Source organism: Choloepus didactylus, chromosome 7 (genome assembly GCF_015220235.1).
Source record: "Choloepus didactylus isolate mChoDid1 chromosome 7, mChoDid1.pri, whole genome shotgun sequence".
Taxonomy (NCBI): Eukaryota; Metazoa; Chordata; class Mammalia; order Pilosa; family Megalonychidae; genus Choloepus; species Choloepus didactylus.
In genome coordinates, this window is record NC_051313.1 from 30975224 (window position 1) to 30991333 (window position 16110).

General features: G+C 37.9%; 1 protein-coding gene and 1 pseudogene across 1 annotated transcript in view; one reads left to right on the forward strand and one right to left on the reverse strand.

Annotated features, from left to right (window-relative positions):
- CEP85L (centrosomal protein 85 like) overlaps positions 1-8016 on the forward strand; it is a 220053-nt gene extending 212037 nt beyond the window's left edge. Inside the window, exon 13 of the mRNA XM_037842152.1 lies at positions 3316-8016. Within this exon, the coding sequence (XP_037698080.1) occupies positions 3316-3479 (164 nt within the window). The 3' untranslated portion in view covers positions 3480-8016. The remainder of the gene's footprint in view (positions 1-3315) is intronic.
- A 2610-nt stretch (positions 8017-10626) lies between these two features.
- On the reverse strand, positions 10627-11099 carry LOC119540874 (annotated as a pseudogene).
- Between the last annotated feature and the right edge of the window lie 5011 nt (positions 11100-16110).

Sequence of the window (16110 nt, forward strand, 5' to 3'; positions counted from 1 at the left end):
AAACAAAAATAACACTTGTTAAACAAAATGTAACTCTGTAGTCAGAAATGTCAGTAGAATCTTCCCCTTCTACCTACCTGTTTTTACATATGTGTGTACACATGTATGAGTGTGGGTATGTAAAAAACTCACATTGAATGTTTAAGTACATTCACTCTGTTAGTAAACATGTCAAATGCCTACTAAGATCTAGGCACTAAGTCTGGTATTTAGTAACACAGACAAATTAAACATAGCCTTGACCACCCATAGCTGAATTGTTAGCGCATGGAGATAAGTACTGTAATTAAAATTTGGACAAAGAATAGTGGAAGCACAGGAGGAAAAACCTACCTGTTCTGGTTTCCTAATGCTGCCGGAATGCAAAACACCAAAAATGGATTGGCTTTTATGAAAGGGGGTTTATTTGGTTACACAGTTACAGTCTTAAGGCCATAAAGTGTCCAAGGTAATGCATCAACAATTGGGTACCTTCACTGCATGATGGCCAATGGTATCCGGAAAACCTCTGTTAGCTGGGAAGGCACGTGGCTGGTGTCTCTCCAGAGTTCTGGTTTCAAAATGGCTTTCTCCCAGGACGTTCCTCTCTAGGCTGAAGCTCCTCTTCAAAATGTCACTCTCAGTTGCTCTTGGGGCATTTGTCCCTGCTTAGCTTCTCAGGAGCAAAAGACTGCTTTCAAAGGTCGTCTCCAAAATGTCTCTGTAAGCTGCAGCTCCTCTCTCAGCTCCTGTGTGTTTTTCAAAGTGTCCCTCTTGGCTGTAGCAAGCTCGCTCCTTCTGTCTGAGCTTATATAGTGCTCTAGTAAACTAATCAAGGCCCATGCTGAATGGGGCAGGGCCACACCTCCATGGAAATTATCTAATCCAAGTTATCACCTACAGTTGGCGTGTGGCATCTCCATGCAACCACTCAATCAAAGAATTGCAATCTAATCAACACTAATACGTCTGCTACACAAGATTGCATCAAAGATAATGGCATTTTGGGGGACATAATACATTCAAACTGGCACACCACCTAAATCTACCTAGGAAGGTGTGAAGGCTCCATGGAGTAGCTGGTATTTTACTTGAATCTTAGAGGAGGAGTTTGCCCAGTGAACATAGGGTGTTTTACTTAGAAATGATCATTCGGGAGCAAGAAACAAAAGCTCACAAATAAAAAACTCATTTCCTCCACCATTTGAGAGCTGGTTAACTCTCCAATTGTTTTACAACATCTACATTTGCACTATCCTAGATAGCATTTGTTAACTTTTTCAGTGATAAGGTAGTAGAGCTATCCTAATATGAATAAAAGGGACATTCAGCAACCTCTTACCACCTTCCAGTCTTTAAAAGTTCAACCCCAGAATTCTTACCTTATTGTTTCGCATTGTGAAAATTTGGCCAGACAGCTAGTTTGTCAAAAAACCAATGGATTGTTTAAATCCTTGTCTCAATTCTCCATCAGTTATCTGTTGACACTGTTCCCCATGCCCTTCTTCAGACTCAGTGCCATCTTGGTTTCCATGACATCTTCTCTAAGTTCTGCTTCTGCTTCTACCTTTATGACCACTCCCTCTCATCTCAGTCTTCTGTGGACTTCTGTAACTGAAATATTTGTGACCCTCAGAGCCTTTTTTGGTTTTGTTTTTGTTATGGTTTGGTTTTGGTTATGGTTTTGTTTTGTTTCTCTTTTTATTCAGTATTTTGAGTAATCTTATCTGTATCTTGTTGTTTTCTGTCTGTTATCACTATTCATTTGACCCATACATGCAGTAATCCCTTATACCATCTAGACATCTCTTCTGGGTCCCTGATTGTATTCACTTGTATATTAGAACCTGGCTGTTTTGTAGCCACCACACCCTAAACATGTCCAAAACAGAACCCACTTTCCCTCCCCTGTCTAAATCTGCTCCTCCTCTCACTCATCCACCCGTCCACCATCCACCCATCACTTCAAGCCATATTTTATCCTCCACCCTGTTTCAGCTGTATCCTGTGTCCAGGCTGTTGATGATTGAGCTCTATCAGGTTTATCTCATCCCCTTAATACTTATATTTATTCTTGCCACTCCAGCTCTCCATAGCCCTTCACCTAGGCTGGTCTGTCTGCCAGTCATCTTGCCACCCCCCACCCCCACCATCCAGTTTTCACATTGCTCTCAAAGTGATCTCTTTAAGCCATGAATCTGATTTACTATTACTTATGGTCTTCTATAGTAGAAATAGGTAGCTCCCACCTACCTCTCTAGCCTAATTTCTCAATACTCTTATCTCTCTCTGTTCTACCCTTTTAGAGCTGGTTACTGATCTTGAATTTTCTCAAATTCTGTCAGATCATTTGGTTTTCCTGTTGTTGTACCTTTGTATTCTGCTTGCTTGGCCCACTCAGTGAGCCATTTGGCCTATCACCTCCCCAGTTAGACTTGGTTGTTCTCTTTATGCCATTGTAGTCTGTGTGTAGTGGTTGGTCATCCACAATACTTAATAGTGTTTATTTGTTTATGTCAATATATGTAAATCCTTGAGAACAACCGACCATCACATTTATCTTTCCGACCTCAGCAGCTGGCATAACACCTAGATCGTAGCAGACATTGAGTTAGTATTTGTTAAAGTAACAAATCAGTTATCTTACCCTTATGCCTCCAGGAAACTACAGGGCCAATGAAGGTATAAGGAAAGATGTATTTCAGAATCACTGCTTGCCTGCTTTAATGTTGCAGTGTGCTTACAAAGATAGAAGCTGGAGTAAATAATTAAAAACTGACTGATTCAGGGCCACAGCGTCACTTATTCAGCCACTGAGCAACTAGCTACCAGCCTGATTGAATCATTTGAGATTGTAGGTCCCAGGGGTAAAATATATTTGCTTTCCATACCATGATTCCTATGCAATTACCTTTGCTGTTTTGAAAATTGTTGTTTTCATGCTAATAAGCCCACTTTGCAATCTACAAGAATTTGACCTCTCACCGAACAAATGATATTCAGACTTTGCCAGATAGGAAGAAATGAGTGCTCTAGTTGAGCCTGAAGAAAGACATAGAACATACTCTTTTTTTATCTTTTGGAATATTGTCATTCATTAAACATGTCTAATTTGTGTGTGGCGCTTTATGAATTTAATGAATTTAAAATAATTAGCAAAATTTTGAAAGGACCAAGTAAATAAGATCTATTTAATATTATGGTGCATAATTTAAACCTGACCCTGACTGATATTAAGTGTGTAGCATTTATATTTCCACTGGTAATTAAGTTGGAAATAATAATATGCCTTTGTTCAAAAAGGTGAGACATTCTCTCTGTGTTTTATTTCCATAGCAATGAACTGTTCCGCTGAAGAGACTGAGAATGACCACAGCCCAGAAACACTCACTAAAAAACTGTCAGATGTGTGCCAGTTACGGAGGGACATTGATGAATTAAGGACTACAATATCAGACCGCTATGCTCAGGACATGGGAGACAACTGCATTACCCAGTGATCACATGTTGGTTCCGCAGCAATAATGACCCATTGCGAAATGCTGCTGTATTATGGCTCTTCCCCTTTCTTTTAAGGAGTCCTCATGAAAGGTGCGAGTGACATAGGACCGCACATAGGCTTTTTCCTGTGATTTGATTTATTGAGGGGAGACAAAGTATGAGGAGGTTTTGAAGGGACTTATCTAATCAGGCCAAAAATCAAATTACCATTTGAAAAATTTGATAAAGTCTACAAGAAAAAAAAATTCTAAATTCTCAAACTACTGATTGTAGGACCAAGCGGTGAAGAGTGCCATTCAGATAAAGGGATTTCTTTTAACCCAAAGGTGTGTCTGCGTACAAGCACACGTGCTTTAATCACAAAATTATAATGATTTCTAGAGTCAAACAACCCTTCTGAGAAAGGCACACACTTTATTTTTGTATTTCTTTCATGTCGTAGCTCACTTTGTACTTGAGGGTATTCAAAGGGCTGGCTGAACAAGACTTCCAACAGCAGTCAAGTGTTCTAATAGTAGCATGGCAGCAAAACCATTTGTATTTTGAACAATCACTGTGCTGAGATGATGCAGTCGTGGGGCTGGCTTGATTTTAGTACTGTAGACAGGTCAGCTATTTTTCAGAGTGATTGTGGGCTGCCTTTGAGGTGTGAAATTTTGATGTGGTCTTTTTTATTAGCATTGTAATTTACAAGGAAGTTTAGTATTATTTGAGCTAATTTTAACATGTCCCTTACTATTTACAATTTTTTATTTATGTTTTATATATCAGTGAAAACAAAGCCATAATAGTTAATGCAAACCTTCTAAGGCCTCAGATTATTATTATACGGGAAAGATTAAGAAAATGACTCTGGATTAATAGCTTATTTATCTAAATCTCAAGGTTTACATTTTAACAGTTTTGTTTGTGTTAAAATTTAAAGCCCATATGTGTTCTTTATATCTGAGTAGTAATCACTCACATAAAACAAAATCTAAGATGGTATTTTAATTCATTTTATCAGGTAAAGTACATTAAGTAATGAACAGGGTTTTTCATAGAATACTAACTTGGCCAGGCTAGCTCTTCAGTACAAGCACATTCACCTGTTTTTATGCAGACATACACTGATTTAAACTTCCGAGTATTGTCTCTGTTTTAGTTGGTACTTTGGAGGGACTCTATATTTGATTGCCTTCAGAGCATTTGTTACATTCTTTTAAGTATACTTAATTATGGCAAATTGTTGTCCTTTGACAAGTTGGTTTGATTTCTTGATGCAACCAAGAATAATTTAGGCCACAACTAAATAAGGGGTGGAGGAATGAGGGACATGAATCAAGCAGGATAATATTGTTTTGTTCAAGAGCAGATCACATGCCTGTTTTCTTGCCATGCTAATAATGGCATAAAGCCTGCTCCTAGAAAATATTTATCTTAAATACTTTCAGCAGTGAAAACATCCGTGGGATAAGTATAAGGCCTCCAAGGAGACTACCCAGGAAGACTGACTCAGTTCAGAATTTTGGTTTATATTCAGCTCTCAATAAGTTATTTTTTAGTTATATCTCAGTAACCAGTTATAATACATTGAAAAGACATCAAACTTCCCTTCTGTTCAGTGCCTCTGTCCTCCCTGCCATTCTTTCTTTTTAGGATTAGGGCACTAAGGAATTTGTGCATTGCATTGGTTCACCTAACATGATAAAGTAGGGACTAAGTCATTGTAAGGGCTTGGCTTTCTTATGTGTTCATTTGCTTTTTAAAGTTGATGGTTTGAAGACAATCAAGTAGTAGTATATTTGTACCAAAAATCTGATGCAAAGAGTTGTCTTGCAAAAATTAATATCTGAAAATGTCCCTTTACAGTAAAATAGATAATAGCATCTAAAATAGATCAAGCACAAGTGCAGCAAACAACATTTTTGCAGTCTCTGAATAAAATCCTCTTTGCTCACTTCCAAGACTGGAAATAAAGGCATCTTAAAATGATAATACTCATGGGCAAATAATTACTGGTTTGGGTTACCAGGTTTTTAGTAGACATTTTGTTTCTGTTTTTGTTTTAAACAAACTATGGTCATTTGTTGTAATGTACTGTGAATACATTTTTGTGTTCTGGCTTAGTTGGGATAAAATAACTTTTGAATTGTTTTAATAAGTGTGCTAAAACTTACAGAATCCCACTTAAATCACATTTTGAGGTAATTTTTTTCTCTACTTATGGAAAATTGACAGACTACTGGTGATGCATTTCTGTTTTCAAAGTGTGTACTCCCCATAAGAAAGAGTTAAAATGTGGTAGTTTAACTTTGAACTGCAAAGTTTAATACTTGGAGTCAGGAGTTTGTAAAGGAGCCTAGATAATAAGTAGACAACCTTCAAGGAAATTTTTTCGGGAAAATGAAACTAAAAGTATTTGATTTTGTCAGTATTTAATTTCTGATTTTTATTTTTCAGAAAATTCCCCTGTCCCAGACCACCCTCTTGGTTAAAGCAGTAATAATATTTGTATCCCATTTAAAACAAAGATTTTACTGTTAGAACTCTATTAAGATAGACAGATGGAAATATTACAGTGTCCTACTCCAGTTTGAGCTGGGATGTACTCAGAAGTTATTACAGTGATATATGCCTGAAATGAAAATTAATCTAAATTTTAAAGTAAATATATTTCACAGTTTCCTGTGATATGAAACTACTTTTTAGTTATGCTTTTGTGACTTAAATGTTTGTCCTCTTTGGAATTTTCTCATGCAGTATTAACATTTATTATTGATTCTTTGGGTTTTGAAGTTGAGCATATTTTGCCACAGATGAAGTAATAGTAGTCTCAGTGAAAGATCCAGATTACCTGGGAAGATACAATTAACTGACTCAAAGTTAATTCTTTTCCTTTGAAGTCAGAAAAATAGGATGTTTTCAATTAAGTTGTTAGAAAATTTTCAGTGCCCTCTTAATTTTAAAATCATTAAGTATTGACTGGGTAAGATATGCATGAATTTATTTAAAAATAAGTATGGCTCCTTTTCATATTTGAAATAGGACTGAATATTTAATGTTGACAGTATTTTTGTAAAATTTATTTTGGTCATGACCATTTATTAATCTGAGTTAGATTTCATTCAGTAGCTTGTTAGAGACCATATCAAGAGCTGGAAAGGGTTGCTAAAATTGATTTTGTATATTTCTGACTTAGTAATGGGCTTATAAATTAATTTGGGCATAGTTTAAGACATAGGAATCACTTAGAGGATATTTTTGAAGGTATTATTGTATTGGGAAAAAAGTTACTTAGATAATAGTACTGCATTGAGTATAATATTAATGGAGATCCTGGGCTGTTTTTTTACATAGCAGAGTTCAGTTCAGGCACACCTTTAATTCAGAATATTGGCATTCTTATTTGTAGGTTTCTATCATTGTAGATATGTAATTACAGTAATAAGCAATTTTCATAACCATGCTCATTCAAACTCTATAATTTGAAACTGCCAGTAGCTGTAGCTCTTGTTACCCAAAGTTAATTCATTTTGTTTCCATTTTGACAGTTCTTTTCAGTGTTCATGAAACAAGAAAAACTATTTTCCTATTTGGTATAAAGAGTGAAATTTCCAGCTTTACCCCAAAATGCCATTATGGTATATTGCTGTATGATTATATCATCCATTTAATCATGAAGGGGGAAAGGGTTTGGATTTTGTTTTCATTTAAAAGAAATATTGAGTATAATAAGAATGTAATTTCAATCAATAACTCATTAACAACACTATTGGAATTGCATATCGATAAAACCTTTTGTGCCTTTTTGTCTGCAGTAAGCATTCATTTTCTCTTTTACATGAGCTGTAAGAATGTTGATTATTGCACCTTGTTATTCTGTAAGTAGACTTGAATAAGGGTTTTGTTTTGTTTTGTTGTTTGTTTGTTTTTTTAAAGTAAGGAACAGTTCTTTATTAATAGGTGAGAGGAGGAATTAGATATGTCTTTGGAGTCCAGCCTTTTTGCTGTGCATAGTGAGCAGGAAACTCCTTTGGGAATTATTCATTTGTATGTGTATGTGTGTACATATATATATATAAATAGTTATTTAAATACAGAAGGTTAAAATTCAGCATCACATTGGTGTGATGGCAAGTAGTACGGTGCTAGGTGGTTATAGTAAAAGCACAGCTGAGTGTATAATCAGTCATTGTGACTGGTGGTTTTTGTAAACTAGGTTCAATTTTGAACTACCCAGAATACCTCATCTGTAAATACAATGTTCATGACTTAATTGAAATACAGTTATTGTAAAAACAATGTGAAGCCACTGGTTGGCTTATGCCTTCTGACCTATTGTTCTTGCCTCCTTTTTTTGTAAAGGGGTTGGTATTGTTCTTTTGTTTGTTTTTTTAATAGGGTTTACAGCTAGAATTTTGAATGCCAAAGTTCTATTTATTAAGTAAAAAAAAGTTTTCAATGTTAATGGCTAGTATTTTTCCACTGGAAAATAATTTTGTTTGTTGATGTTTGAATTTGTATTTACAGAGTAATAAATTTTTTATAAAATGATTTTGTGTTTTCCAAGTGCCTAATGTTGATATACAAATCTATTTGAAATTTCAGACTCTACTGAATTCTCAGTGACAAGAATATGCTGACTTGACTTTTAAGTAAAAGCTTTCTGTACACACACAAGAATATCTTTGACTAGAATATGGAAACTTCTACCTTCTAAGTCTGTCTTACAATTTCTATTCAGTCCTTCATAGGCACTGTGATTTTCTGATGAGAGGCCTATAAATACCAAGTCCTGCCTGTATCCATTTCAGCTAATAGTTGTGTGTTCCCTTTGAATTTCAAAAATCCCTTATTAAATCAGGAGTCCTCTTTCCACTTTTCTAAAAGACAATATCTGGCCTCAGTTTTCTACATCGTTGAAAGGTTGTGTGAGCACATCAAATCTTTTTTATTTTCTCCCCTCTAAATCAAAGGTGGATAACTTACTGAAACACTTAAAATAAGGCCTTGTTAATGGTTGCTATGCAGGGGCCTTGGACAGCTCAGCTTTGATGGTTTGCCAGTCTGGGCTCAGATATGCCCTATGGATGACACCCTGGAGCCTTGTGCTAACACATTGGTCTATATCTTCAGTTAATAATTAGATGAGCAGTATCTGGTTCTAGTGCAGTAACTTGGCATTGCTCTGTCAGAGTGTTTAACGTGACATTTAATTCAGTTATCGTAAAAACGATCACTTTGGAAATACTACATTACAGACTACTTAGGTTGCAAGCATGTGTCTTAAAATTAAGAATAGCATGGATAAAATCCTAGAGTATTTCTAGGGTGAATAGTGAAGAAGTTTCTCCTTCAGAGTGAAAGGTATTATGATTATTCTTGATTTGGTTTAAAAAAATACTCTGATGGGAGAGCCAATAAAGAATTTTTATTAGGGTTACATCCTGGTGATTTTGCAAATACTTTGAACTTCTTTTTATGCCAATTTTCCCCACCTAGACAGAATCACACTATGTAGAAAGGCAGGGCACTCGATTAAAAAGAGGCATGAAATACGGTGTTAGTAATGGTGCAAAATGGCAGATTGTCCTAACTGGCAGGCTGCTAGAGTGCAGTGGAGCAAACCATTTATAAATGAATAGCACTCTAGCAGCCTGCCAGTTAGGACAATCTCCTTGATTTAGAGGAATTCCAGTTTGGGGACTGAAGATATGACAAAACATTTCTAAAATGGTTTAAATGCTATCTTCTGACAAAAATTTGCTGTGATAACAAAAGGAAAAATCTTTACATTGGAGCCAACCTGTTTTGACTTAATCATAGTTTCACTTCACCATTTCTGTTGATTCCCTTATAACAGAAATTTTAAATTAAACATACATCTACCCTGTGATCCAGCAATTCTACTCCTACGTGTTCAACTTTTTTGTATGTGTCATACAGAATTTTATTTTTACTTAAAATTTTCAAAGGTACACTTTGGGAATTAAATTTTTTTTTTTTCTTCTTTTAGGGACATAGCATACATGTTTTCTGGCCAATAATGCTATACCAAACATTTTGCTAAACCAAAGTCAGACAGATGACCCTGAAAGCTGTTTGCTCTCTCCTACTCATGTTGGCTAAAACAGTGAACACCATCTTGGTAGGAGAGATTTCACATGAAGAAGGAATTGCAGAGTCATGTTTTTTTTACTAAATTGACACCCATCCCAACAAAACTTAATGAATTGATTTATACAGAAAGGACTTTAAGAAAACCTGCACAAACAGACTTAACATGCTACAGGTAAAGCATACCTCTTAGTCTATGTTCAGCACAGATCACATTCATTGGTGCTCGGAGAGTTAGGAACACCAATATACAGAAAGCATTTTTGCCTTCATAGCACTAACATCTAAAAACACACAGCATATAATACTTTGATCTTTAAGTGGGTAATCATGGAAATTCCAAGATTAGATCCACTAGGTTAGCCTGAGTATTCATCTATAAAAATATTTTTTCAAAAAATAATGCTTAAACGAGGTTCCTACAAACACGGTGGGACCACATCGGACCAGCAGAAGGCAATGATAAAAGGATTGGAAACACAAGCTGAGTTTTCTCACGCAGCTTTTAGGTAAAGGGCATCTCTTTCAGTTGATTGCCATGGCCAAGACTAGCTATGAAAATAGGGGCTCCAGAAGTCTCAAGACAGGGGCAATGACACCCTAGATAAAATGCTCCTAAATAAAAACCCACCCAGTTGGACCACTCGAGCTGAAGGACTGAAACTAAGTCAAAGAGCTGAGCTTGCACACAAGATCTGTGCAAGCCTACTCTGGTACTGGGGGCAGAGAGGGTGCATGATGGTGGGTTACTCCACATTGTTGACATACCTTTTACACTGGAAGAAGGGCTTCTCCCAGATGCACCTGAGAGAGGTGTCTACTCTACCAGGACAACTATTGTTACTGAATAAGAGAAGGTGGTTCAGGAGAAACAGGTCCTGGAAGGCTCAGGGAATTTTCTTTTTGACCCCTCAATATTTAACATTAGTGAAGAGCCACAAGACAGTCAGTCTTTGCAAGATGTATTCTCTTGTTGGTGTGAGCTAAAGCTGCACCTAGCCCACCAGGCAGGGACATCCAGACCAGCCCACAGCCTGGAGGTGGGAGCTAGTGCTGAAGATTGTTCTGGGAAGCCAGGCGGAAGATGATTTGCACAATGAAGTTACCACTAAACCTTGGCTTAAATCCAATCCTCAGTCTTCTTTTTCTGCTCTGGAGTCCTGAAACATTTCTTTAAAAGCCAGAAAATCTGTGAACGTGAGCAGCATGTCAAATATGTTACCAGCCCCTTCATCTTTATGGTGCTGTACTGTTGTGAAAGCCATCATGTTAAATCCAGGAATCCTCTCCTGCAGCTGTTCTTCAATATACTTTTCTACCAAGGAAATCCATTCATCAACAATGGGTGTGTAAGTGAGTTTATTGTCTAACATGTCTTCAAACTCCTGGTAGTAATTGTCCATGAAGTTTCTCTGTAATAACTGGAACTCGTCATCCATGATAATGTCCTCGAAATATCCAACCACAGCATCAAATTCTGCATCAGAGACAGAAGAGCCCGACTGTGTGAAGCTCTCTTCATCTAAGGTGCCGCCGCCGCATCTACCTGTGCGGACAACCCGGCCCTTAGGTCTCCTACGCAGCCCGCTGCTCCGGTCCAACCTCGGCGCCAAAAGGCGTGGAGGGCCGGGGACCACGGCCGCCCAGGGCGCAGCCGAGCCTGCGCCTGCGCACAAGACCCCTCGCGCGGCGGCCTTGAGCGGGCCGCGCCTCCGTGTACCTGCGCCGGCCGCCGCCGCATCTTTTGTATTTGTACATGAATGCCCACAGCTGCTTTATTCATAATAAACGAAAACTGCAAACAGCCCAGTATTCCATCAGTAAGAGTTCTTCATCCCAAGTCGAAAGACAGTAGTAGTTTACAACCTTATGTTTTTTGTGTGCTTTTTGGAAAACGAAGTAAAATTTAATGTTTCCACGACAAGGCACTGGAAATTCAGAGCTGGAAAATAGAACCCCTGTTCACCAGAGGCACCTTTATTTACACTTTTCTCTGGAATATTGTCCTTTGTCATGCTGCCACTCATTTTCTATGACTCTACAATTCACGCAAAGTGCTTGGTCTCATGCTTCCTGAAACAAAGACGCTTTTAATCCTTTTGTTTATTGGTTAATTGGGTGCCCTCTCCCTATCACACTTTGAGATTTTTTTTATTATTATTTAGAGCAGGCACCTTATTTTATTAAACTTTGTGTTTAATGAACCACCAGCATATATTAACCTCCATTGGCCTGAAAATATTTGCCCCTACCCCCAAGAAGGAGGAGCTCTATTTAAAGATAAAATGTCTTTAAAACCTAAGCATGGGGCTTCTAATGGAAAGGAGTATTTAGTGATAATAACTTCTACTTAGGCAAGTTCCATTTTCCTCCATCTCTTGGATCGCTTGTTAATCTGTTCCTGTGGCTGTATTCCTTCTGCTTTCCTGCACCCAACTCCGTGTTCCTGAAACATAACATTCTTTTCTGGCTTTTTGGCCAGCTATGTAGGTTTTATAAGGGTAAACCTAAGGTCTGGATTAACAGAGCAACAAAATAATTTGAAAAGTGAATGCCATTTCATCTAGTTTTACTTAAGTTTGAGAATGCATATACGTGCACAAGTCTGAAAGGTATGTACCGGAGAATTAAAAAACCTAATGTAGATTGTTCACCTGGCCCCCCTTCTAAGCAAAGAATCAAGGTAATTTAATTTACATTATTTCATTCCTACAGTGATCACTTGATGGCATAAAAAAGCGGTTAAAACTTTTTAATGGCCCATGAAGACAAGAATAATTCATAGAAGGAAGTGTATCTACATATTATCATTACTACTACTATTATGATTATTAACCAACATTTGAACACAAGCCAAGTTCATAAATTATCCCATTTTTCCCTATATGATACTCCAAGAGGAAGGTGCCATTATTATCCCACACAGACAATGAGATTGGGGAACAGAGGTTAAATATCTTGACCAAACTGGCACAGCTGGTAAGAGGCAGAGCTATAATATGAACCAAGCCTTTCAGACACCAAGCCTGGTGAACTACTCTCTAGACTGCTTCCTGTCACGGTTTTGTGCCCCAAATTAAGCTCATCTTCCCACATCTGATTGGGCTTTACAGCTCTGTAAATTGCAAATCCATTCCAGGAATCCTTCCTGGTGATTTCTTCTCCAACCCCATCTCTATCTGTGTTAGTTTCCTATTGCTGCTATAACAAACTACCACGAATTTAGTAGCTTAAAAGAACTCACATTGGACTTAGGGTTTCTGGTCTGCCATAAAAAGAGCTTGAATGTTGTTGCTGCCATCCTCACAACTGACAAATTGAAAAAAAAAAGATGACAAATTGAAAATCAGCAACTCTTCTTAAGTCCATTAAAAAAATGCCACAGGGCAAAATGTGGGCCCCCAAACTGGAGAGACAGCTGAATACAGAGAATCACAGTTTTCCAGAAGCAGAAATCACTGCTGGAACCAGCAATTGGTACGAAAGCTTACAGGGTAATTAACTAATTGCTGAAGTCTGAGTGTAAGTTAGCTTGAGAGAAAAATCTCCTGAAGACCCAGATTTAGGGGAGGTGCCCATACTTTCATGAATTTTATCTCCAGGAGCTCCACCAGGTTCTCAGGATGAAGGTAAGAGAAAAATCCCACCATGCTTCCAGCAGTGGGTGGGAAAAGTAACCACTTTCAAGTAATCCCAGAGCATTCACTAAGTCCTGCTTTGCTGGTTTGAATCTAATATGTCCTCCACAAAAGCCATGTTCTTTTTTTTTTTTTTTTTTTTTTTTAATCATCATTTTATTGAGATATATTCACATACCACGCAGTCATACAAAACAAATTGTACTTTCGATTGTTTACAGTACCATTACATAGTTGTACATTCATCACCTAAATCAATCCCTGACACCTTCATTAGCACACACACAAAAATAACAAGAATAATAATTAGAGTGAAAAAGAGCAATTGAAGTAAAAAAGAACACTGGGTACCTTTGTCTGTTTGTTTCCTTCCCCTACTTTTCTACACATCCATCCATAAACTAGACAAAGTGGAGTTTGGTCCTTATGGCATTCCCAATCCCATTGTCACCCCTCATAAGCTACATTTTTATACAACTGTCTTCGAGATTCATGGGTTCTGGGTTGTAGTTTAATAGTTTCAGGTATCCACCACCAGCTACCCCAATTCTTTAGAACCTAAAAAAGGTTGTCTAAAGTGTGCGTAAGAGTGCCCACCAGAGTGATCTCTCGGCTCGTTTTGGAATCTCTCTGCCACTGAAGCTTATTTCATTTCCTTTCACATCCCCCTTTTGGTCAAGAAGATGTTCTCCATCCCACGATGCCGGGTCTACATTCCTCCCCGGGAGTCATATTCCACGTTGCCAGGGAGATTCACTCCCCTGGGTGTCTGATCCCACATAGGGGGGAGGGCAGTGATTTCACCTTTCAAGTTAAAAGCCATGTTCTTTAATGCAGTATTGTGGAAGCAGACTTTAATTAGACTTTTGATTAGGGTGGAACTTTTGATTGGGTTGTTTCTGTGGAGATGTGACCCACACGTCTATAGGTGAGACCTTTTGATTAGTTCATTTCCATGGAGGTGTGGACCCTGTCCATTCAGAGTGGGTCTTAATTAGATCACTGGAGTCCTTTAAGAGAGATATTTTGGAGAGAACCTGAGAGAGACATTTTGGAGAGAAGTGAAGATACGTAATTTGGAGTTTGCCCCCAAGAGAAGCAAAGCACCAACACAGACCCAGGCACTTGGAGATGCTTGGAGATGCAAACAGAAAGACATTTGGAGATGCTAAGCTAAGGGATGAAGCCCAGAGTTTGCCCCAGAGAAGCTGAGAGAGGACACCCAGAAGTTTAGAGAGAAACATACCAGGAAAACCAAGCAGAGAGCTGAGAGAAGCTAAGAGAGTCAGAAGCCCAGAGACATTTTGGAGAAAGCCAGTTTGAAATGCAACCCGAGAGCAAAGGACCAACTGACACCAGCCAGATGCTTTCCCAACTGACAGAGATGTTCTGGATGCCATCAGCCTTTCTTCAGTGAAGGTATCCTCTTGTTGATGCCTTAGTTTGGACACTTCTATGGTTTTAGAACTGTAAATTTGTAACCTAATAAATCCCCTTTATAAAAACTAATCCATTTCTGGTGTTTTGCATAACAGCAACTTTAGCAAACCAGAACATCTGCCATCAAGGAAAACTATTTTATCAAAGCTTAACCAACATGAGAGAAGGGAAATATCCAACTTCTGCAGCCCCCACTCCACCCCAGCCTTCCTACCCCACCTAAGGGGAAAAATAAACCATAAGAGGGCACTTGTGAAGGTCACAGGCCAGCGACACAGTTTCACTAAAAGAGTGAGACCTAGCCATAGGATTATAGAACACTTTCCATCCCCTATCCCTTACCACCACATCAACAGGGCTCCTGATAACAGATTACAATGGAAAGAGCTACAAGACTCAGACTCTATTTAAGAAGGAGGTTCTAGGGAAACCTGAAGACCGCAGGGCAAACTAAAACAAGGGCATTAGAGGAAATTTTAGCCTCTGACACTTACAGCTACATCAAACAGTAAACAAAGCATAACTCCTAGCCAGATAAATGTAACACTTCACATTAAAGACCTTTTTACCACAGCTTCTTTTACCTGATGCATCATGTCTGGCTTTCGTCAAAAATTACAGGGCATGTTAAGAGGCAGAAAACCCCCACAATCTTGAGAAACAAAGCATCAGAATGGACTCAGATATGGCAGAACTTTCAGAATTATCAGACTGGGAATTTAAAATAACTGATTAATATGCTAAGGGCTCTAATTGAAAAGTGAACAACATTCAAGTACATGTGGGTGATGTAAGCAGAGAGGCAGAAACAAAGAATAAAAAGGAAATGCTAGAAATCAGTACTGTGGTGGGGAAATGAATGTCTCTGGAAATGACTGAATAATCAGTAAACTTAAAGATTTATCAATAAAAGCTTCTCAAGCTGAAAGGGAAAGAGAAAAAATAATGGAAAAACAAATAAGCAAAAAACAACCAGAGCAGAATATCCAAGAGAAAGGAACAGAAGAAATATTTGAAATAATGATGGCTGAGAATTTTCCAAAATTAATGATACCAAACCATAGATCCAGGGTGCTCAGAGAAAACAATTTAGGATAGATAACAAAAACAATTGACCTAAGCATATTCAATCTGCAGGAAATCAAAGACAAAGAGAAAATCTTGAAAGAAGTCAGAGGGGAAAAAACCACCTTACCTATAGAGGACCAAGGATAAAAATTATCCTGAGCTTCTCTTCAGAAACCATGCAAGCAAGAAGAGAGTGGAGTGAAATCTTTAAAATAATGAAAGAAAAAACCACCAACCTAGAATTCTGTATCCAGCAAAATTATCCTTCAAAAGTGAAGGAGAAATGAAGACTCTCAGGCAAACAAAAATTGAGGGAATTTGTCACTTTAGTAGACCTGCCTTGAAAGAAATGTTAAAAGTTCTTTAGAAAGAAGGAAAATGATAG